The sequence below is a fragment of the Lithobates pipiens genome, unplaced genomic scaffold (genome assembly GCF_037356315.1).
Source record: "Lithobates pipiens isolate NorthernLeopardFrog02 unplaced genomic scaffold, aLitPip1_a1.2 Scaffold_8, whole genome shotgun sequence".
In the NCBI taxonomy this organism is placed as follows: domain Eukaryota; kingdom Metazoa; phylum Chordata; class Amphibia; order Anura; family Ranidae; genus Lithobates; species Lithobates pipiens.
In genome coordinates, this window is record NW_027507903.1 from 240,678,630 (window position 1) to 240,702,352 (window position 23,723).

At 45.1% G+C, this 23,723-nt stretch overlaps 1 protein-coding gene across 2 annotated transcripts in view; it reads left to right on the top strand.

Moving 5' to 3' along the window:
* ZFC3H1 (zinc finger C3H1-type containing) overlaps window positions 1-23,723 on the top strand; it is a 156,083-nt gene that overhangs the window by 29,910 nt on the left and 102,450 nt on the right. For both annotated transcript variants that reach the window (XM_077468543.1, XM_077468544.1), the window contains exons 8-13: window positions 6,781-6,984; window positions 8,884-9,039; window positions 12,609-12,746; window positions 14,864-14,982; window positions 15,066-15,209; window positions 21,997-22,171. In XM_077468543.1, coding sequence (XP_077324669.1) covers window positions 6,781-6,984; window positions 8,884-9,039; window positions 12,609-12,746; window positions 14,864-14,982; window positions 15,066-15,209; window positions 21,997-22,171 — 936 coding nt within the window. The remainder of the gene's footprint in view (window positions 1-6,780; window positions 6,985-8,883; window positions 9,040-12,608; window positions 12,747-14,863; window positions 14,983-15,065; window positions 15,210-21,996; window positions 22,172-23,723) is intronic.

Genomic DNA, 23,723 nt, shown 5'->3' on the forward strand with positions numbered 1-23,723 from the left:
GGTGAACAAATTTAAATACCTAGGCATATATTTTCAGAGACGCCTGCCAGACTACCTCAAAGCTAATGTGCGCCTGATCTTACAGAAATTTCTCCAAAAATGCAGTACATGGAAGACTCTACCACTTGCACCAGTGGGAATTATAAACTTAATAAAGCTGTCCTTCCTCCCTAAATTCCTCTACGCGTTTAGGCACACTGCCATTATTATCCCTAATTCCTTTTTTTATAAACGAGCAGGCTATAGGAACATTTGTGTGGCAAGGGCTGGTCCCCAGAATAGCTAGATCCACGCTCCAGCTCTCGCTGTTGGAGGGAGGTTTAGCATTACCTTCAAAAAATATTACTGGGTGGTGGTTCACACAAGATCGGTCCAATCCCACGGTAAATCTTGAGGTGGCAATATTGGGATCATATGCAGAGCTCAGCAATTTAGTATACCGGGGGTCCTGTTCCAACATACACATTGCCACCCCTTTGAGAACCACTGTTGGGGTGTGGAGATGAGTTTCGGGGACTTCGATGAGGCCCCGGACCTATACTGCCCTGTGTTGTAACCCAGAGCTGCCTCATTTGAGGACTGTGTCTGACCCACAAATATGGGCCAGATATGGAGTCAAAACTCTCCGGGACATAATGCCTGGGGGTCGTCTCCTCCCCTTTAGTGAACTAAAGAGTACATGTTCTCTCCCTCCGTGGATGTATTTCTGGTTTATGCAGCTTCGACATGCAACCAGGGCGCAGTTTCCAGGACCCGTCACCTTAGCCCCACATTCAGTTGAACAACTTCTCACAGCAATGACATGTAGACAGAATACTATCCTCAATATACTTTAGACTCACTTGTGCAGGCAGCAACGGGGCTGACAAAGCATTCACTGCTAGGCAGAGAGACATACCTAGCCTGACGGAGGAGGATTGGTCCGAGAGCCTACAACTATACATCCCCCTCATGATAGCAGCCGAAGATCGTTTAATACAGAACGTTTCTTCAAAGGGTGTACTATACGCAACAAAGGCTGTCAGTCGTCTATTGCACTGCTGATGAAAACTGTCTGCGCTGCAGAGAGGGAATAGGCAACTTCATACACCAAAGGTGTATATCATAAATACTGTTGTGCGGTTTGTACACTTTGTGATGGAGCACTTATATGAGGAGTTTGAGGCACCTTTTAAGACCAGGAGCACGGTGATTTGGAGCTTTCTTCAGCAGACTGCAATATTAAAACTTTTTTTTCTTATCTTGCATCACGGGACATGGAGCCATAGTAGTTACTATGTGGGTTATAGGTCACCTTCAACTGATGGATACTGGCCCGCCCTAAATTAAAAAGTGCACTCCCTATTTAACCCCTCCTACTGGTGAGAGTACCTCCAGTTTTTTCGCCAGTCTCTAAGGTGTTGGTCATGAGTAAAGATGTGCTGTGCTGAGCTCTACTGGAGCAGTCCTTGCTGGGGCTAGCCATGCTAGCCATTTAGTCTTTGACTGAATTGAATGGTACCTGGGCTTCATATCCAAAGAAACAAGGTCTTGACTGTAACGCTCCTCTTTTAGAGAGCTGGACCCTGGGATACAGTACTTTTTGGTAGTATGGCCATAAAGTTTACTGGCGGAGGTGCTGTTACAGGTCCAGGATTGTGGGTTTCCTTGAGGATCCCCAGCTCCTGAAGGTTTAACCGTGAAGGTTGGAAATTGGTTCTCTTTGTTTACCACAAAAAATCCTGAGGTGAGAAAGGTAAGGAGTTTTCTAAGAAATTTTTACCCTTTTCTTATGAATGTCTCCATTAAATTAGTAAGTGTTGTCATGCCTATGTGTCACCACTGGGGGCTGTATTGAGCACTTGTGTCTCATGCTTCTCAGAGCTCACGTTTGTCCAGGAAGCGGCAAGTTTTTCTTCCTTTGGTAAGCAGCAAGACCTCCGGTAATGTGCCATTTTTTTTTCCCCTCTTCTCGGGGAAAGAGTGCCAAAGGTAGTGGTGTTGGGTCCCCCCCCCCCAAAAAAAAACAGCACACAGCTCGGTGGCTTCCAGACACCCCCCCACCATTCCTCCTTCCTCCCGGTGAATCCCATAGGATCAGGAGGAGCCCGTGCTCACATGGGAATTCTTTATTTTTTATTTTTAAAGGGGTGGGGGGGGGGGGCTTAGAGTGGCGTTGGCTTCCTCCAATGTCCAGTGCGGGTAGGTCTGTTTTTAAAGCACCATTTGTGGTGTTACATGCTGCAGGAGGGGGGACGCGAGCAATGAGCTGGGTGACACTGGCATTCCTTTGACACATTTACTACTGCATGAAGCTGAGCATTAATGTCAGCGACAGAGCTGAAAGATTGCGCAAGCAATATAAACAGACAACAAGCAAACAGTTTTTTCCTCTGAAAAAGTTCTCAATACTTTATTCTATGGAGGAAGGGTTTTATGGGGCGTTCCAGTAGACAATGCTCATATGCTAAAGGGTCCAACAGATGAGTTGGCGTTCCTTTGGGGGGGAAAAAAAAAGTTTTGCTCGCAGTTTGTCATTCAACCTGTGCTGGCAGCATTCAGAGTATCTCAGTAGGCCCAGCATTTGGCCAGCATATCAGAAGCGTTCTGTTTTACAGTTGACACTATGAAAGATTCTATTCTCCAGGCCTAATGGCTTATGCTAGGGATGGTACATGTGCATAGAATCCTATGGTTGAAACATGGTCAGCCAAAGTGCCATGCAAAAAGCTGTTGGCCAGTTTCCCCTTTTAGGGTGGAATTTGGACACTATCTGGATAGAATATCCATAGAATTTCTATTGGGAAAAGTTCATTTTTTTTCTGGTTAAGTAGAAGTTGAAGTATTTTTCATTTAAATGCGCTTCTCCAGTGCCAGGGGCATCTGCCTCCAGGCAGTCACGACGGCCTCCACTTTCAGGTTTCAAGAGGCAAACCTCAGGGTCAGTCCCAGGGTCAAGAGGACCTGGGGGATGTAACCCACAAAACAAAATACTAAAACCTTATGAAAGGGCACCCCTGCTCACTCGAGTGAGGGGGGGGGAGGCTTCTACAGTTTTCATGGGTCTGGCAGGAACAATGTCCAGACAGATGGGTGGCTTCCTCTATTTCTCTAGGTTACAAACAAAGGTTCCAAAAATTCCAGTCTCATCGTTTTCCCACATCTAACGTTCCCAGAGCTCTAGTAAAAAGTCTTTCTAGCTTTGGATCATCTCTTGTCTCAGATTGATATCAGTGGTCCCCTTTGTAGAGCAAGGATTAGGGTTTTATTCAAACCTTTTCATGGTTCCATAACCGTATGGGGATGTCAGACCTATTTTAGATCTCAGATCTAAACTGGGTTTGAATATCCGTTCTTTTCGCATGGAGTCAATCCGATCAGTAGTCTCAATCCTACAAGGGATCAATCGACATCAGGGATGCTTTTCCATGTGCCGTTTTTTCCCCGCACACCAGAAATTTCTATGCTTCAAGGTAGAAAATCTTAATTTCCAGTTTAAAGCTCTGCCTTCGGTCTAGCTACTGCACATGGAGTGTTTACAAAGGTCCTGGCTTCTCCTTTAGCCAGGCTAAGGGCTCAAGGTATAATGATACTAGTCTACCTAGATCTACTCTTGATAAATCAGTCGGTAGCCAGCTTAAATCCAAAGTTTGGTCCCCATGGTCAGCTACCTGGAATACCTAGGTTGGATTCTTAACCTAGATAAATCCTCCTTAAAACCTTCAAGGAGATGGCAGTACTTGGGTCTGATCATAAATACAGCTCAGAAGAGATTATCTTTGCCCCAGGAAAGCATCAGTTCCATAAGGGAACTGATTTTAGTTGATCAAGACAAAGAAGAATCCTTCTATTCACCTTTGCATGAAATTGTTGGGAAAGATGGTGACTTCTTCGAGGCCGTTCCTTATGCGCAGTTTCATTCAAGACTGCTGCAAAACAGTATCCTGTCAACTTGACCACTGATCTAGAAGGTCCAAGCTCTGGACTTTCCAATGTGTTTATCCCCCAGTGTGTCAGAGCCTCAATGGTTGATATCCAAGAATCTTCAGAAAGGAAGATCCTTTCTACCAGTTAACTGGAAGGTGGTAACAGATGCCAGCCTTCTGGGCTGGCCTGGACGCTCAGACTACAGACTGGTCCTATCCGGATCCAATCAGATAATGCCACAGCTATGGCCTATATCAATCGTCAAGGAGGCACGAGAAGTTGTGCAGCCCAGAGAGAGGTGGATCATATTCTATCTTGGGAAAACAACATTCCTTACCTATCAATGATTTTCATTCCAGGGATAGAGAATTAGCAGGTGGACTAATTGAGTCACCCACAATTATTCCCGGGAGAATGGTCCCTTCCCCCCTGACATTTTTTGCCAGTATGCCAAAAATGGGGAGTTCCTGATGTGTATTGGTTTGTGTCCAGGTTCAACAAGATCGTCAACTTTGTGTCAAGGACAAGGGATCTGATGGCATATGGAACGGATGCCTTGGTTTTTCCGTGGGATCAGTTTTTCATTGATCTATTCATTCCCTCCAGTTCTGCTTCCGTGCTTTCTCACAGGGCCATGCAAGAAGGGAAGGAGGTGATTCTTGTGTCCCCAGTGTGGCCCAGGAGATCTTGGTTTACCGAGATAATAAAATGGCAGTAGGGGGACCCTTGGACCCTACCGCTATGGTCAGACCACTTCTCGCAAGGGCCGGTATTCCATCCTACCTTACAAATGCTAAATTTAGTGGTTTGACTATTTTGAGACCCACATTCTGAAAGATCGTGGGCTGTTAGCTTTAGTAGTTTCTACTTTGGTTAATGCTAGGAAGCCAGCCTCCAGAGTCGTATTCTATGGAATCTGGCATGAATCCAGGGCTTAGCACCGCAGGAAATATGTCATAGGTAGGATCCTTGTATTCCTACAATTAGGATTAGAAATGAAGCTGGCCTTGAGTGCTATCAAAGGCTAGATGTGGGGCCTTATCTGTGTTTTTTTTTTTTTTTTTTTTTTTTTTTTCTACGACCGCTTGCTTCACACTCTCTGGTTTGTAACTTTATTCAGGGGGTAACGCGGATTAATCCTCCAGTTAGGTCTCCCCCGAACACTTGGCACATAAGTTAGTCCTGTCGGCTTTAAAGTAGCAGCCTTTTGAGCCAATATGAGATAATCCCTTGGTCCTCTTGATGAGCAAAACATTTTTTCTTGATTGCCATATCTTCTGCAGGAAGAGTATCAGAGTTGGCTGCTCTTTCTTGTAAAGAACCATATTGGTTATTCTTAAGGATGAGGTTGTATTGCAGCCTCATCCTGTATTCCTACCAAAAGTAGTATTGGTTTTTCATTTTAACCAGGATATTGTTCTGCCTTAATTATTTTTTTCCAGAACCTTGTTCTATGGAAGGTCACTACATTCTCTTGATGTGGTGGGAGCGGTCAAGATCTATTTGAAAATGCCCGCTCAGATTCATAAAACAGATGTTTTATTTGTGTTGCCAGGCGGTCCTAAAAAGAGGACAGGCTGCGTCAATCTACTATTTCTAAATGGATTTGTCAAGTGATTGATCAGGCTTATGGTTTTAAGAGGAAAATTCCTCCTTTTCATATTAAAGCGCTCTTCTCCAGGGCTGTTACTGCTTCTTGTGCCGTGCATCACAAAGCCTCCATGGCTCTGATCTGTAAGGCTGCAACTTGGTCTTCAGTACATACATTTACCAGATTATGTCTATCACCTTTGGGAGCTATGGGCTGCAGTAGGAGTTCTCTAGGCTCTTGGTGCCCTACTTTTTTTGTCTCCCTCCCTTGATTTGGCATTGCTATGGAATATCCCACATAGTAACTACTATGGCCCTGTGTCCCATGATGTACGATAAGAAAATAGGATTTTTAAACTGCTTACCCTTAAAAACCTTTTCTTTGAAGTACATCACAGGACACAGAGGTCCCTCCCTTCTTTGGTATACAGTGTATTGCTGTGCTACAAAACTGAGGTACTCCCACCAGTGGGAGGGGTTATATAGGGAATGCACTTTTTAATTTAGGGTGTGCCAGTGTCGATCACCTGAAGGTGCCCTATAACCCACATAGTAACTACTGTGTCCCGTGATGTCCTTCAAAGAAAAGGATTTTACAGGTAAGCGGTTATAAAAATCCTTTTTTTTTTTACCTTTTGCACACTTGCGTATTTTTTTTTTTTTTATATCCTTTGTTCACATTTATTATCGCATGATTTTCATTGGTTTTCTTAAGTATCTTTTATGACCTAAAGTGGTAGTAAAGCCACCTGAGTGATATTTTTATTTTACCTACAGGTAAGCCTATAAGGCGGCTTACCTGTTGGGGTACTTGTACAGTTGAGGAGATAATTAATTTAGTAGCAGCTGGTGATGTCACCAGCCCGTGCGGCACTGTGCATTCAGGGCTCTATGCCAGTTGTGAATCCCATACGCATGTGTGGGAGTGACATTGCGGCTTGGCCATTCAAGCGCCTGGAGCCCGCAAACTCCCAGAAGGAAGACCGGGTGAAGATGGAAGCCCCGGCAACATTGACTGTGCACTGCTGGAGTGCTTTGTTTCAGAGTAAATTTGTCATAGTGTGTTATGCATTATCCTGCACAGGCCCAATTTTATTTGTTTCCGGTTTACTACAGCTTTTAAGTGCACACGCATTCGCTCATGGACAGGTAAAAACTGCTGCATCTATATTCATTTCCCCCAGTAAATTTTGTGGTAGAATCAGATTGAGTGTGCTCCAGTAAACATTTTAATATTGAATCAATTGCAGATTTTTTATATATTTTCTTTTTGTGCTCTTTTAGCCACATATCAGTGATGTCTCAATGTATGCCTCTGTAATCTCTGGAGCTGCTTCAGAAATATCAGTCCCGCCTCCACCACTCCCACCAGAAGAGCCAGAGCAACCCCCTAAACCTCCTTTTGCAGATGAAGAGGAAGAAGAGGAAATGCTACTTCGTGAAGAACTTTTAAAATCTTTGGCTAACAAGAGGACTGTCAGACCAGAGGTAAGGATTAGATGGTAGAGAAGTCCTGCCCAATCCCTGAGTTGCGGTGTTGTATAACAGGACTGACCTATTATAAAACTGGTAGAAAAGGCTGTCCCCTTCAAAGTTAGAACATTTTCAGTATATATCTTGGATGTTTTAGTATCATCATTCAGTGGTCGTTCTTGAATCTCCTAGTTATGTTACTGCAAAATCCAAAATGTTATAAGGGCCAGTTCCCACCACATGCAGTCCAGTGCATTTTTTTTATGCATCAAAAATGGATGGTAAGTAGATTATATGGTTTTCAATGGCATACGTCACACAAGAGCTTGCAGTTAGTGCGTTCCAGTTCCAGGAAAAAAGTAGAATATGCTGCAAAAAAGCACCTTGTACGCATCCGGACTGCGCTTTTATGGTGTGAACTGGCCATTAATGGTCATGGGTATATGCCACAATTATGCTTTTTTTAATTTTATTTAGAACCCTGTTTTACTGATATCCAAGAATGTATCTTTCAAGATATTGAAAACTTAAAATGTATATCTGCCTAAAATTTTGCATCCAGCAACATGATTTGGCTTTTTATTTTATAAGTTACTAGCCACCACTAGAGGTAGACTGAAGATATGTTCTGCATTGGGTAAAATAAGCAGCTTGTACAAGGGGTAAATTGATCATTGCACAGCAGCAATATTACATAAAACAGGACTTTCAGGAAAGGTTAATGCCTCAAATTGGCAGTTTTAAAGAATGGAGTTTTAAAAAAAAAAAGCTAATTGCATATCCTTTTAAAGGAACTGTATTTTAGCATGGACACGCATACCTGATTCTTTCCAGGTGGCAGTCTTCTGCACTGTATAATTTAGACTTGGAGAGGGTAGCTTTATTGCTTTGCTTAGTGCTGTTAGTAAAAAGCATGAACTTGATTACAGAAAGGGACAGATTGATGCCCCATCAGTGGTGGTGTTCGTGAAGTTAACAACTTATCTATATTTTTTAATTTTGCCATTTTGTTTCTGGGTTGCAAGACTGACACAATAAAAAAAAATATTTTAATGTTTGTGTACCGTATGTGTAGTTCAACTTTGACAAAATTATGTAATCTGTATAAGTCCATTCTCCTAAACCTGTTTGCTCAGTTGTCCGATTAACTTTTAATATCTGAGGTCACCTAAAAGAAAAAAACATATATTAAAAAAAAAAATCTGCATAAGGGGCATTACTTGCCTTCAGTGTGAGGTGTGTCCCTTGTGCCATTATGGCCTCCTTTCACCAAAATCTTCCTCCTCTGATCATCCCCCACCCTTTCCACTGCAATCTTACCGGGTAGCAGAAGTTAAAGTGATTGTAAAGGCAAAACATGTCATACTTGCCTCTACCGTGCAGCTCATTTTGCACAGAGTGGCCGAACCTACTACTTTGGGGTCCCCCAGCGGCTTTTGCGCCTCTTCCACACATCTGGTAACCCCCCTCGGAGAAGCGATTCCCTGAGGGGGTTACCTTGCAAGTGCGCTCCCATGGGGCCATTGACTGGCAGGTGTTTTTTCACCCTAATGCATCCCAACAACCCCTTTAATATAACTAAGGGGCAACAGGCACACTGACCAACTATGCTTGCTTTTTCCGCCCAGCTTTTCCATTCTTAGAATCTGTTCAGCTTCTATGAATGAAGCATGATCTATGTGTGGGGGTGAAGTCTTGCACCCTGCCTCCATTCAAGGATCATGTTTAAGTCATAGAAGCTGTAGTGTAACGGCTTCCATGAAAGTAGTGGTGAGGAGGAAAGGGTGGGCAAATTGGTCACTCATGATGGAATGCCTGTCGCAGCCCTTAGTTCTCTTGGCCTAACTGCATAAGATTACTGTGGCATGTGTTTGTCATGTATATGGTATGTAATGGTTCATCTTTGTTTTCCAGAAGCCGAGTAATCCACCTCCGTCACCTTCTATTGTTAACAATATTATGCCTGTGCCAAGGATCACGTTAACAGCAGCCAGTATGAACTCTACCACTCATCGCAAGAATAATACTCAGATTGCTAGAGTCTTGAGACCTATAAGACGTGTAATAAAGGTGATTCTGCATTGAGTGTTTTTTTTTTTTTCCCCTAAATATACACCTGCAGTGGCATAAACCCCGAGAAATGATGATTGAACACAAGATTTAACCAAATCGTTGTTTTCCCATAAATTATTAGTCAATGCGGTCTGCCTCGGATATGAGTGTTGTCTACACTTCTGGCTTAAAATGTTCTGTCAGGCTGTTATCTCAAGGCTGTTCTTTCTCGTTCTTTTGAGGGATGTAGGATTCTTAGACTTGGCTATACTGCTGCTTACAGTTGGAAGATTTCTTCCATCAACGCCTGCTGGTTCATTCAGGCTGAAAAGTGACATCCTGAAAGTCTCTCCAGTCAGGGCTATGTGCTACTACCCATGAGGCCAATTGAGGAGGCTGTCTCAGGCTTGTGCACGCAAACACAGGCTGCACTTTTTGCTCCAGCAAGGAAAAAAGCTGGATCGGGCAGCTTTTGACCCTGAGCTGTCCCTGCCCCAATTGACAAATGTGTTTTTCCAAATTTATATATGTTCTGACTGCTACATTTCTGGAGGTTTCTCCAGTCATCTACAGCTACAGGTAGATTTAGGCTGGCTTTGGAAATCCTGCTAATCTCTCCAGCTTGCCAAGAAGTTTAGCTTTCAAGATTGAGAGTTCAAGATCCTATATTATGAAAAGTATTGGGACATATGCCTTTTTCACGCACATCAATTTTAATGGCATCCCAGTCTTAGTCCGTAGGGTTCAATATTGAGTTGGCCCACCCTTTGCCACTATAACAGGTGCAAGTGTTCTGGGAAAGCTGTCCACAAGGTTTAGGAGTGTGTCAATGGGAATGTTTTACCATTATTTCTTGGCTCGCAGTCTCCACTCTAATTTCAAAGGTGTTCTATCAGGGTTAGGTCAGGACAGGACTCTGTGCAGGCCAGTCAAGCTCCGACTCCGCTGTTGCCACAAAGTTGGGGGCATAAACTGTCGAAAATGTCTTATGCTGATGCCTTAAGAGTTCCCTTCACTGGAACTAAGGGGCCAAGCCCAACCCCTGTAAAATATCCCTATACCATAATCCCCCCCTAACCAAATGATTTGGACCAGTGCATAAAGCAAGGTCCATAAAGACTTGGCTGAGCAAGTTTGGGGTGGAGGAATTTGACTGGCCTGCACAAAGTCCTGACCTCAACGCGATAGAAAACCTTTGGGATGAATTGGAGCGGAGACTGCAAGCCGGGCCTTCTCATGCACATCAATTGCTATAGTGAGAGTACTGATCACAGCAAGTATAAGAAGCCACACTATTTTTTTTCATTGTGGGGGTTTAGGGGAATTACCGTTTTGGTAGGAAATCTCCTGGGGTAACCAGCACACTTGTCCTTATTGGCACAGTGTCTTCTTGGTTGACTTGTGTACACGCCACCAGGGCATGTCTCATCAGTGGCAAAGAGGGGAACTATAGGGATTGAGGCATCCCACATATCTTAATCAGGTAGGGAGCAACCTTGGTGCAGCCCCTATGTAATGTATGCCCTGGGATTCATCCAATCCATCAATGTGTTTCTTGCTGCTCTAACTACATGCACCATCTGGTATTTTGCCTCCTGGGCCAGCTTCCTCCAGTTCTTTTCTGACAAGGGAGTAATTCTTATTTTCCATTGCTGGGGTACAGCAGCAGCTTTCGAGAATACTTGCCAGCTTGCAACACCTTGGTCGCAAGTGAAAGCAATGCCCTTCACCCCCTCTGTTAACCGAGAAGGACTCTGTTCCAGCAGAAGGGGATGCAGAAGAATTTTAATCAGAGGACTCTGCCCCAGAGGTCCTTCAGGAGTAAAGTTGATCTTGGATCCAAAAGACCTTTGTGCATTTTTTTTTTTTTTTTTTTTCTTGTGGAAGTTTTCTGGATTTATTTGAAGTTGACACTTCCCGAGGTCCTTTACTCCAAAGGATGTTTGATACGCAAACTGGGCTCACCCTGAAAAGGTCTTCATGCTGCCAAAAAATGTTTGCTTGCTGGCCTTTGAGGTTGTTTGGCAGTAGGGGATTATGAACCAGTGGGTCTGCAATATAGTGGCTTACAGATACAATTTAAAATTTCAGTGTTTTCCCCCTCTACACTTTATGCTTTCTGATTTGTTTCTTTGAATCCTCCAAAAAAATTTGCTCTTTGAGCTCTTGATCATCTCTTAGCTCAAGCGGGGATCATTCTGATCCCAGAGGATTAAAGGTTTCATGGTTATTTACATTTTTTGTTTGTGTTTTCGAAACACAATGGCTGTGTTCGTCCCATATTGGGTCTCAAGAGACTTGACAAGCTTCTGCACGTACACGAGTTCTGGGTGGTGTTGGTGCAGTTAGTGGTGGCCTCTCTCCAGCAGGGACATTTCCTGGCATCAGTGGATATCAGATGCTTATGCACGCGTTCTGATCTTTTCCACCTCACTAAAGGTTTCTGCCATGGAGGTCCACTATTTTCAGTTGGTGGCCTTGCTGTTTGGCCTGTGCACTGCTCCCAGAAGGTTCATCAAGGTTCTGCCTTTGGTTGTGGGGCTCCTGCTTAACCTGGGGGTATCTCTGTTATAGGATACCTGGACAACTTCTCTCTGAGGGAGAAATCCGCTTCTCTGCTGAAGACCAATGTGTCCCGCACAGTGCAGACTCCGGAAGGGATCAGAGAGGTTCTAAATTTACAGAAGTCGGCCTTAGTACCAACTGCAAGGTTGGTTTAGGACTCGTCCTGGATACCATCCAGATGAGTCATCCTTAGGACAGATGTCTTGCTGTGAGGGTTTTGATGGACTTGCTCGAGACTGGTGAAAGCTATTGTTATGCTTTTTGCATGAGGGTTCTGGAAAAGATGGTAACCTCCTCTTTTGAAGCAGTGCCCTTTTTACCTAGGTTCATTCAAGGTGCCCCCCCCCCCCAATGTAATGTCTTGGCCCATTACTTCCTAGATGTGGTATACTGATATTTATTTATTTTTTTTGTCAACTCCTGATGCATACTCCTTGGCCTTTCCCAGAATGTTAGGACTGTTTGTCTCAAATCATTTAATGGTATGGCTTTTAAAAAACAGAGGCTTTTTAGAAACTAGGTCATCTGTAATTGCTTCTGTGAAAAACTAGTAAGATTACTTTCTCTATCTGGAATAGAAGGTATACTTCACTTGGCACATCTTGGAGTTTCTCTTTGGGACAAATCCTCTCCTTGCAGCTTGACCTGCACCAACATTTTTGGCTTTCATCACTGTCAAGGGCCAGGTTTTTGTGTTTCTTCTATCTTTATTTACCAGGCTCCTGTAACACAGGTGCGTTCTTCGTTTTCAATGCATTTAAACTGGTTAGTGCGTTTTTTTTATTTGTTTTTTGTCATATCTTTGCACTGGAGGGCTCATAAAATAGGTGGAAAACACACAAAAAATTTCTTATCACTTATTTATTTTCCTTTCTTAGCATAGTCAATTAAGAAAAAAACATGCACAACTAACCACAGTTAAAAAAAAAAAAAAAAAGCATAAGTCAATTACATTTCTGTTTTTTTTTTTTGTATACATTTTTAGCTGTTTTTTTTTTTTTTTTTTGTTCTGTGTACTGCAGCTTCCAAAGCACAAGTCAGTAGTCGTAACACTGAATGCTTCTGACTCTGATGAGTCGGACCCAGAGCCAACCAGTCCGGGCCTTGGTGTTTTTGGAGGGTTGGAATCTATGATCAAAGAAGCCAGAAGAACTGCAGAGGTGAGCGTATCTTTACAAAGTAATTTTTTACATTAATACTTAAGTTATCCCCTTCCTGGTCATTTGTCCCATAGATATGAATAGGGATGTGTGTGTGTATGTGTATGTATGTGTGTGTGTGTGTGTGTATGTATATATATATATGTATATATATATATATATATATATGTGTATGTGTATATATATATATGTATGTATATGTCTATGTATATGTGTGTGTGTGTGTGTGTGTGTGTGTATATATGTATATATATATATGTATATATATATATATATATATATATATATATATATATATATATATATATATATATATATATATATATATATATATATATATATATATATATAAATGTTTTATATACCAATTACCGATACCTATCACCTAGGAAGGTGGGGTAAAATAGGGATTGTGGAGTGGCAGAGTTGGGATGGAAAAGGCTGTTACCACGGTGGGGGGGGGGGGTCATTGGGAGACATGGGGGCAGAGGTAACAGCTGATGGAGGGCACAGTACATGGTGTTAGGAGGGCACAGTATGGGGGGGGGGGTGAGGTAGGAGGGTGCAGTACAGGGGGTGGAAGTGCACAGTACAGGGGTCACTGCTGGCAGTGCATTAGGCAGAGCTCTGTCTCCCATCCCTGCACTGTACACAGCCTGAACACAGGCAGAGCTCCTGATCCCTACACACACACACTGGAGCTGAAATCCCATTCTCTGCAGTGTATAGCTGGCTACTGGTTTCAGTTCCAACCTGTGACATTCCATGGTAGGAACGCCAATTAGTTGCAGTAGCTAGCTACATACAGTGCACATCATAGCTGTAAAGGAATGGGATGGGGAGGAGGAGCACTTAATGCTGCTGTGTACCATGCGGAGGTGCTGGAGGGCTTAGAAGCGGGGAGGCCCACCCCTCCCCAGTACCCCTCTAGATCCAGGCATCATCTTACCGCTGCTGTGCTGGTGGAATGTCTTCAGCTTCGATGCCCGCCGCTCTCCTCTATGCCCTGTATTCGGAGCAGGACAAATCTAACCCACATAGGCAGCAGTAACATGGGAGTGGTGGAGGAATTGCAGGAGGCACCCTCTGGCCTGAGCCCAGGTTGACCCATGCATTAAGATGGCCCTGCTCTGGAGGAGGAAGCATTTTCGCTCCTAAGCTGACGTCGCTTACGGTATCGGAACATTTTGGTAGATGCAAAAATAGCAGGTATCAATACCAGTATCTGTGCAACCCTAGATATGAATTTTTAGCTATTACAAGTGGTGTATGTACTGCTATATGTCTTTAGTAGGTGTACCAATACCTTTTCCAAGAGTTGTCTGCAATCATGTAGGTCCCCTAGTTTCTCATGTTCACGTTCCAGCTTTGGCCTATTAACATTTCACTTTTCACTTTTTATATCACAGTATTCTAATCTCTTGGCTGTGTGTGTCGTGTGCTTTTTTTTTTTTTTCCTTTTTCTTTTTTCTTTTGTCTGTCAGTAGAGGCTGTTCCTGGGTTATGAACAAGGTTCTGTAGGTTTGTTTTAAGTTGACTTTGTATGCCTGTTTGGTACGGGTACATTATTATTTTTTATTTTTTTTTATTTTTTTTTTGTGTGCAACTCCAGCCAAAAATAAATATTTTCAAGTTTTGGATAGCATAGGGAAGGGTTAACTGGCCATGCAGCGGTTCCTGACAGGTCCGCTGGACAGTAGGTTACAGTATGCGGTGAGCAGCAAGCTAAACGCCAGATGGTTTTTGTGACTAGCGTGATGTCACCCTGCCTCTGTTCGAGTCTTATGCAAGTTGGGTGTTTGTAACTTGGGGTCTACCTGTAGTTATTTCAACCATGATTTATCCTATTCACAGTATGTGTGTTTGTAAATCTTACTTGCAGACGTTGGAGTTCCTGCACTTAGCACTGTTTAGGGTACGTCAGGTTTACTTCCATGGAAGATGCATTCGAAAAAAATTATGGAGGTGATCTGAAGGCCATTTGTCGGCTGTAGTAGGTGCACAGAGCAAGCTTGTATTTTTTCATACTTTTATGACATTTGTATATCAAGCAGAGTGTTTTTCTAACTGTAGTATAACTTTGCAATTCTTCCCTTCTTTCTTTCTTTCTTTCTTAGGCATCAAAACCAAAAGCAACTTCTAAATCTGAAAAGGAAAATGATCCTTTGAGGACCCCAGAAACTTTACCAGATGATAAGAAGATTGAATATAGACTTCTGAGGGAAGAGATTTCTAGGTAATTTTCATACTGTCCAGCAAATATGCTGTTGCTTAACCACATGTTCTAGTCTAAAGTGCAACCTCTTAATTTGTGTGCAGTCGGGAAAAACAGAAACTCTTAAAAGTGGACCAGACAGTAACAAGTCTATCTCCAGCAAATTCTGATATAGAAGTAGATGGCAACCGTAAACCTGTAAAGGACCCGAAAGTGGCAGAGGCTGAATCAAGGCATACAAAGCAAAAGTGAGTTTTTGTGGTGTAAAATCAATTTGTAGATTGTTGTATAGTCTTTTCTGAGTTAATATATTAACACTAGAATGTTTTATTGAATAGATGTTTTATTGTTTTTATGACTTGTACACTTGCGGTGGAGTTGTTTCTCATCCATTGTGGAGGGGGGTGGCACAGGATTCAAAAGACAGCAAGATTATGCTATTGGCTACATGAGGATTGGACATGGTTCGTAAATGGAGAGAAAACTGGCTAAAAGACTGTGTTAAGTGTTGGGACCCTTACATTTTAACCTATTTTATACATGATCTAGAGTTTGGGATTAAAATAGTACCGTCGTTGCAGATGAAACCAAGATATGCAGTGGAATAACAAATGAGTTTGAATGTTCGAAGTTGTGCACTTGGGGGGCTAAAAACATTCATGCAACATTTATTGTAGAACAGCTCAGGGCGTCAATGGTTAAGAAAGATCTGGGCATTTCTGGCAGATAGTAGACTTAATAGCATGCATTGCCAAGCTCCACTTTCTAAAGCTAGCAAAATGACATTCTTCTATGAAAGGAGGTGTAGGCCCTGCTGAGGCTGGTGACCCCTGCGAATTGGTAGAGCAACATGCTTCTCCTGTTTGCGTGGAACTAGCAGACCAACTAGTGCATGGCCTGAAGTACGTTTGTGACGCGCCCCTGGATACTCTCCCTCTGTTATCCAGGGCTTCAGTGTCAGCAGTGGTGCTGAGGCAGGTGCCTGATTTGGCTAAAATGCTGTTCTGACCAGGCATCCAAAAAAGCCCAGACGGATCTTCCCTTCCTTGGCGACCGACTCTTTGGAGCCTCATTGAATTACATTATTAAAAATCCCACAGGTGGTAAGAGTACACTACTCCCACAGGCCAGGAAGGCTAAGGAGCCATACCGTAGGCAAGGGCCCTCATTCTCTACTCAGACGGCTTTTTCGTCCGCTTCGCTCAAGCGTCCCCAGCCCGACAGGACGACCTCTGAAGGACCAAAGCGTCCCTGGAACCGCAAGCCTGCGAGCAAAAGTGCTACCGCTTGAAGGTTTGCTTCCGCCCGCAACACGGGTGGGAGGTCGCCTTCAGGAGTTTGCAGCCCGGTGGGCCTCTCGGCTGTCCGACCCAATGGGTCTGCGATCTGATTTCCTCAGGCTACAAGATAGAGTTCCTCTCTTGGCCGCAAAACATTCTTACCCTCCAGCATACCCGTTCTCCCGGGTCGCTGGGAGGCCCTCTTGGGGGCAGTAAGGGACCTGCTGAGTTGCGGGGTGATAGTACCTGTTTCCGAATCGGAAAGTTTGCAGGGGTTCTACTCAAACCTGTTTGTAGTCCCCAAAAAGGAAGGGTTATGTCCAATCTTGGACCTGAAAGCCCTCAATTACTTTGAAAGTACAGAGGTTCAGAATGGAATCAGTTCGCTCAGTAGTCGCACTCCATCAAGGTGACTCCCTGGCGTCCTTAGACATCCAGGATGCTTAACTGCACATGCCCATATGCCTTCGGCATCAGAGGTTTCTGGGATTTTGCATGTCGGAAGTCCACTACCAGTTTGTGGCTCTCCCTTTTCATTTGGCATCAGCCCCCCGAGTCTTTACCAAGGTATTGGCTCCTGTTTTGGTGTTGCTACGGCAACGCGGGATACCTAAACAATCTCCTCCTGAGAGCATCTTCCGCCTCAGAGTTGGAGAAGGATGTGGCGATCACCATGCAGACCCTGCAGGAATTTGGGTGGCTGTTGAACCTAAAAAAGTCGGTGATCGTACCAACTCGGCGTTTGGAGTACCTAGGCTTACTGCTGGACTCCATGGAAGCGAGAGTGTTTCTCCCTTCAGATAAGCTGCAGACTCTGAGCCGTGGTAAAACTGTTGATGAACCACAGGTGGTCTTTGTTACGCTTCTGCATGCGAGTTCCTGGACTCATGGTGGCCACCTTCGAGGCAGTACCGAATGCCCAGTTTCACACCAGAGTCCTGCAGAAAAATTTTGACAAAATGGGACAAATCTCCGTTGTCCCTGGATTGGCAGATTCAGGTGAGCCAGTTAGTTAGGGATTCCCTGCTCTGGTGGCTGAGGTTCCCAGGACTTCGGTCCGGGAAGTTGTTCCTACCTCTGAAATGGACAGTGATCACAATGGATGCCAGCCTGACCGGCTGGGATGGAGTAATGGGAGTTCAGTCGACCCAGGGCCTCTGGTCAGGGGAGGAATCAAAGTTGCCAATCAATCTGCTCGAGCTGAGAGCGATCAGGCTGTGCCTCTCCACATGGTTGATAAGACTTTGAGGGCGTCGGATCAGGATCCAGTCAGACAACGTCTCGGCGGTGGCATACGTCAATCACCAAGGAGGAACAAGAAGCTTGGCCAACGAACAGCAGGTCGCTCACATCCTTCAGTGGGCAGAGCGACATGTACCGGCCCTGTTGGCCATTTACATCCCGGGAGTGGAGAACTGGCAGGTGGACTATCTAAGTCGCCAGATGCTGAACCCAGGAGAATGGGCGTTGCATCCAGAGGTTTTCAGGCTACTGTGCCTCCATTGGGGCACACCAGACTATCTTTTGGCCTCCCTCCTCAATCGGAAGGTGGCGAGATTCATGTCCAGGACAAGAGATCCTTGGGCAGACGCGCTGGAGGCTCCGTGGGATCAGTACCAGCTGATCTATGCCTTTCCTCCGCTGAAACTGTTGCCACGTTTGCTCCGCGGAGTGGAGGCTGAGGGGATCCCAGTAATACCGATTGCCCCAGATTGGCCTCAGCGTCCTTGGTACGCAGACCTAGTGCGCCTGGTGGCGAAAGCCCCTTGGTGACTGCTGTTACGAGAGGACCTTCTGTCTCAAGGTCTGATTCTCCATCCTGCTTTACCATCGCTGGTGTTGAGGAACCGGGGTCTTTCAGATTTGTTGATTCCAACTATGCTGAGAGCACAGAAATCTTCTCAGAAGATATATCGTCGTACCTGGAAGGCCTACATCTCCTCCATGTGTGAGGAGAAAAAATGGCGTCTGCGCTCCTTTTCTATATCCAGGATCCTGCTGTTTCTACAGCAAGGAGTAGACCAGAAATTGGCTTTAAGCACCATCAAGGGACAAATATCAGCTTTCGCTTTTTTCAGCGACCCCTGGCTTCTCACTCTCTAGTGAGCACTTTTGTTCAAGGGGTCCGACATGTAGTTCCTCCAGTGCATCCACCGTTACCCCCGTGGTATCTGAACCTGGTGTTATCGGAGCTTCAAAAACCGCCATTTGAAAATATCAGAGATCCCTCCTGTTGACTTTCCCAGAAAGTGGTCTTTCTAGTGGCCATTACTTCGGCCAGGAGGGTCTCGGAACTGGTGGCCTTGGCCTTGTCTGCAAGTCGCCCTATCTGGTTATCCACAAGGATAAGGCGGTGTTGTGTCCGCAGCCTTATTTTCTGCCAAAGGTGGTTTTGGCGTTCCACATCAATGAAGACATTGTGTTACCATCTCTGTGTCCAAATCTCCAACATCCTAAGGAGTTGGCCCTTCTCTCCCTGGACGTGGTTCGGGCTCTGAGGGTGTATTTGTCTGCTACGGCTCCCTTTCGCAAGTCAGACTCCTTGTTTCGGTGGCTGGTCCGAAAAAAGGCATGGTGGTCTCGTCGGCCACCATTTCCAGGTGGATCAGACAGTTGTTGTAGTACAGGCCTACACCTTGAAGGGACAGGTGCCCCCATTTGCAGTCACGTCCCACTCCACAAGGGCAATCGGCACGTCTTGGGCCTTCCAACATCAAGTGTGTAAAACTGTGACTTGGTCGTCTGTTCACACTTTTACAAAATTCTACAAGGTAGATATCAGTGCATCAGCTAATGCCTGTTTTGGCCGAAAAGTTTTGCAGGTGGCTGTATAGTTAATTGCAATTGCACATACATTTTTTTTTTTTCCTGGTTTTTGGTAAAAACACAGTACTTTTAACTAAATGCACTGTTGCATCTGTTACCGCAGTTCTGGTGCGGTTTGAAAGGTAGGGCCTCTCTGTTGACGAGCACCCTAATTTTTTGTGGGTGAAGTTTTTATGCTGTTTTCCCACCCCTCGTTTTGCCACTGCTTGGGGACGTCCCTGTGGTCTGAGGAGCTGTGTCGGTGACTATAAGAGAAAATAGGATTTTTATTTATTTGTACTCACCGTAAAATACTTTCCTCTGTAATTCACCGACTGACACAGACCTGCCCCTCCTATTTTTCTCTACGTTATACTGCTTATTGACGTACTGAAGCTGCAAGGCAGGCTGTGGGGTTGTTACCTAAGGGACCGCACCTTGGGCGGAACTAGAAAGTTCTAGTTTTTATATTGCATGTTCACATGTCATGCCTAGTCCTCTCCTAAAGGTGGCGTAACAAACCCAATAGTCTAAGAGAGGAGCTGTGTCCGTCAGTGGATTACAGAGAAAAGGATTTTATGGTGAGTATCCTATTTTCTTGTCAAAGGGGTCTTTCAAGCACTGTGCGTTATTTACTGGACAAGTTAAGTTCTTGTTTAAGGAAGAGACTGCTGCATCTACGGCTGGCATGCTCTATTTTTTTTAACAAACTTTTCATCCATGGGCTATAAAAGGGAAAACCTTTTTAGGAGGCAAAAAATCCTGTCAGGATGTTCCTTATCAGCAATACACCACCTATTCCAACAGGGGTGTAGCGGGAAAAGTCTGTGCGACCTGAAAAGGTATGAGATCTCAGAGAGCCAGAGGGGCTCGGTCACCTGCAAGAGGCAACTTAAAAGCATAACGAACCATTTCAGTCAGGATCAAAAGCCTCTGCGACTGAGAGGCGGACATCAACTGGCTATCTTCTTTTTCCAAATTGCTCAGAAGCAGACTCATTTCCCGAACACTGCACCGCATCCTGAGCTTTAAGCTCTTCCCCATCCTCAACCCATTTCTGCTCCAGACTAGGAGACTCCGGGGAGGGTGATGTCACGCTTCCTGCCATTCTGCAGGATGGAGGCAATCAAGCCAGAAATCCTGTGCTCTAACCCGGCTAGGGCTGAGGACAGATCATCCTTAGTGATAAAGGGAGAAGCAGCAGCATTGACTGTAGGCACAATATCAGATAGGAGCAGCAGCTCAGGTTGCCTGGGAGCCTCTGGTCTTTCAGGGGATAAAACGCTAGGGGTATGACTAGTTCATCAAGAACTACTGATTACGTAGGTGTGCCCTTCCCTTTGGTGTTAGTCTCACTCTTCTTTTTGGAAGACCTTCAGTTCCTGCAAAGAGTACTTGGGTGTAATTAAAACGCCTCAGAAGGTAGACCCTTTTAATAGGGCTCACCAAGCCCCTATGCAACAATCCTGCTAAACACCTTTTAGGCTTCCCAGCAACACCTGGTGTCTCACGTGACCCGGGTAAGGAAAAATGAACCACTGCAAGTGTTCAGAGTCTGCTCTGTGTCCCACAGCTGCCTTCTCGAAGCACCGCATGCTTGGCTGCGCAGCCTAAATAAGCTGGGTGTTGTCCGGAACGTTCTATGTGGGTGTTAGCAGGCATGGCTGTATTTGCATATGACGCACGTCGTCTGTTACCCAGATAAAGGCTGTGGTGCATGTGTGGGCGAAAGCCACGTGCGCCATTGCTGCCAAATTGCTGAGCCCAGCAGCGCTCTCGCCAACGCTCATGCGCCATGGCGCACCGTGGTGTGCCATCATTCAGGTAAAAAAACAGCCAGACACAAGCAAAAAAGTACATTTCGCAAACAACCACAGCGAGCCAAGAGCCTTTAGCTAGCTTGACTGATTTTTACAATCACTGGGACACCCCACAATAATAAAGGGGTTTCATTTACCCCTCCAGGCGCAGGGCTACTTGGAAACGAAGGGCCCAATCTTCACACTTCGCAGTGGGTTCCTGTCACTAGGACCTTCAAGGACTGGTTACCCTTCATGTTTAGGGTCCACTCCCTTGGATGCACAGCACCCTGCATGAAATGCCTTAGCGCTGTAGTGTCCAGGATTTCCATTCCGCAGGGTCCAGCACCCTGAGGCCACGTTAAAGGCAATACTTGCAGGATTGAGTCATCTTTGCGAAGCTTGGGTACCAAGCATAAAAGCCTGTGTCAAATGGATATGATCGGTCAATTCCTTGATTCGCTGTTGGGACCGTTTGTGAGACTAGTGACCTGAAGCTCAGAGCTCAAACAAACCATACCATCCACCTTGCAGACACTGGTAAAAAAACGGAATTGCTTCCTGTGTGGGAGGGGTTATATAGGGATCACTTCCTGTCTAAAGACCTTTTGGTCTACCAGTATCCATTCACCTAATGAAGTATAACTTGGCAGGTAATGACTATTAGCCTGACTCTGTGTCCCATGATGTATGGAAGTAATGTGCTTACATTTTTTTGTTTTTAAAATAAGTGACACGGAGCTGCAGAACCGAGCGAGGTAAACCAGGCATTTCCCTGTTCTGCCTAGCAACATGACAGGATCTACTGCTATCTGTCATTGGGAGCAGTGATCTGTCATGTTGTAGTGAGTCTCGCCCCCCAAGTTCGAATCACTCCCTAGGACACACTTAACCCCTGGGGGAAAAAAAGGTCATCAATTTTGTTTGGGTGAAACATTGCACGACCGCCCAATAGTTAAAGCGACGCAGTACCATATTGCAAAAAGTGCCCTAGTCAGAAGGGAGTAAATTTCTTCTGGGGATGAAATGGTTCCTTTTGTTATCTAAACCGCTTCTGTATGTTTGTCCTACTTATTTTTAGTGTGGTGTTTTTTTTATTTTAATAGTGTGTTTTATCACCTTTTTGTTTACTTTACTTTGTGTTTGTACAGGATGCTCTTGGTTAAGGATGAGTCTGTTCTGAAAAATCTCTTGCAGCAGGAGGTGAAGAAAAAAGAATCTATCAAAAATGCAGAGCTAAAAATGACCAAACTCACTGAACAACTGAAAGCAACGGAAACCTTTCTGAATGCCAGCAGAGCCTTTCTCAAAAACTTACAGGAACAGGTGGAAATTTTAAATGCATATTCCTACATTTCTCTTATCTACACCTGTCACCTTAACTTTTTTACTGTTCCAAGTATGTTGGGCCCTTTCATAGCCTTTGCCGGTGTCCCTAGCTGAGCCCGCTTCCCCCAAATAAAGATAGCTTATCAGTACTGATGACATCATTAGAAACTTGACACTTCAGAATGTCCGATGCCTAGCAACTCGAGATGCATAGTGCTGTCAATGTGTCCAGCTCCGTCCTACATGTTTTGTCATAAGCTATCAGTGGAAGTCACAGCGTATGTGGAGGACCAGGTTCTTGCCTCCTTGTGACCTTCTGTGTCCCTTAATGGATGAAAGAGAAAATGGGGTTTTCTCTTTTGTTCACTGACTGACACAGCTCCACTAATCTTGACCATAGATTTATTACACCACCTTCAGGAAAGGACTAGGCAGAACATGTTATACATATGAAAAAACATAACTTTACAATTCCGCCCAAGGGGTGGTTCCTCTAGTAATAACCCCTCCAGCCTGCTTCCTGCAGCTCAGTTTTATTTTTTTATTTTTCTGACTAGTGAAGGAGATGGCCCTAGGCTCCCTGCGGGACCATCGGTCCTGGGATTTTTTTGCTGAATGTTTGCCTTTTGCGCAAGATGTTAAGATCTTGTGATCTGCTATCAACAGCCGGCTGGGTGACAGGCTGGATAATCTAGATCCTTGTAGTCTCCCCAGCCTGGCCATCGAGCGTGTGCAGACCCTAGCTATGCGCTGGGTCGGCCACCACATGCCCCTCAGGCTCCAGGGGCGGGCGCTGAGCGCAACGCTCCAGGGCACACGTATGACCGGACTACCGATGTCCTTGTCACAGTGTGCCGTGGCCAGCAGCCACCCCGTACTGCTCAGAGTGGGTCTGTGATGGGATGTCCCCAGCTCGTCTGGATGGCAAGTCTCCCTGCCTTGGAGGGATTGAGCAGCTGGGTATTCCATGGGAGGTCAATTAGGGGGTCCCTCTCCTCCCCCCCTCTTCGCTCCCTGTCCCTATTTCCCCTCTGTGGGGGGATGCTGCATGATGGGCTGCTGAGCGGTGTGTGTACCTGTAGCCAGGGGTCCCCTGGGGGGCTCTCACCTTAGATTTGGGGCTGCGCTGGGTGTCTGGAGGTCTACATGTGCTGATCGCCATAGCGCTGTTCTGCTGCCATTTTCCCTGTCCTTTCACTATGTACAGTTTTGTCTGCCATTTTTGTTGTGCCTCAGTGGAAAGCATGGTCAGGGGCAATTTTTTTTTTAGCTCGTGGCCATTTTCTCTGAGATTATGTCCTTTTATACAGCGTGGCCATTTTGTTGTAGCCCAGCACGTTTTTATGCTCAGTGCTGGTTCCTGCTGCTCAGAACAGATACTGGACACATGCACCTGTACCTGAACAGCGCAGCACTCTTTTGGGGTGGCGAGTCCTGCGGTGGGGGCACCTCAGTCTGCAGCAGCTAGGAGGGTGGGATTGTGCACCTGTCCTAAGTCCCCAAGGGTGGCAGACGGGGTGGGTCAGCATGGCTTCAGAAAGTGTTTCTT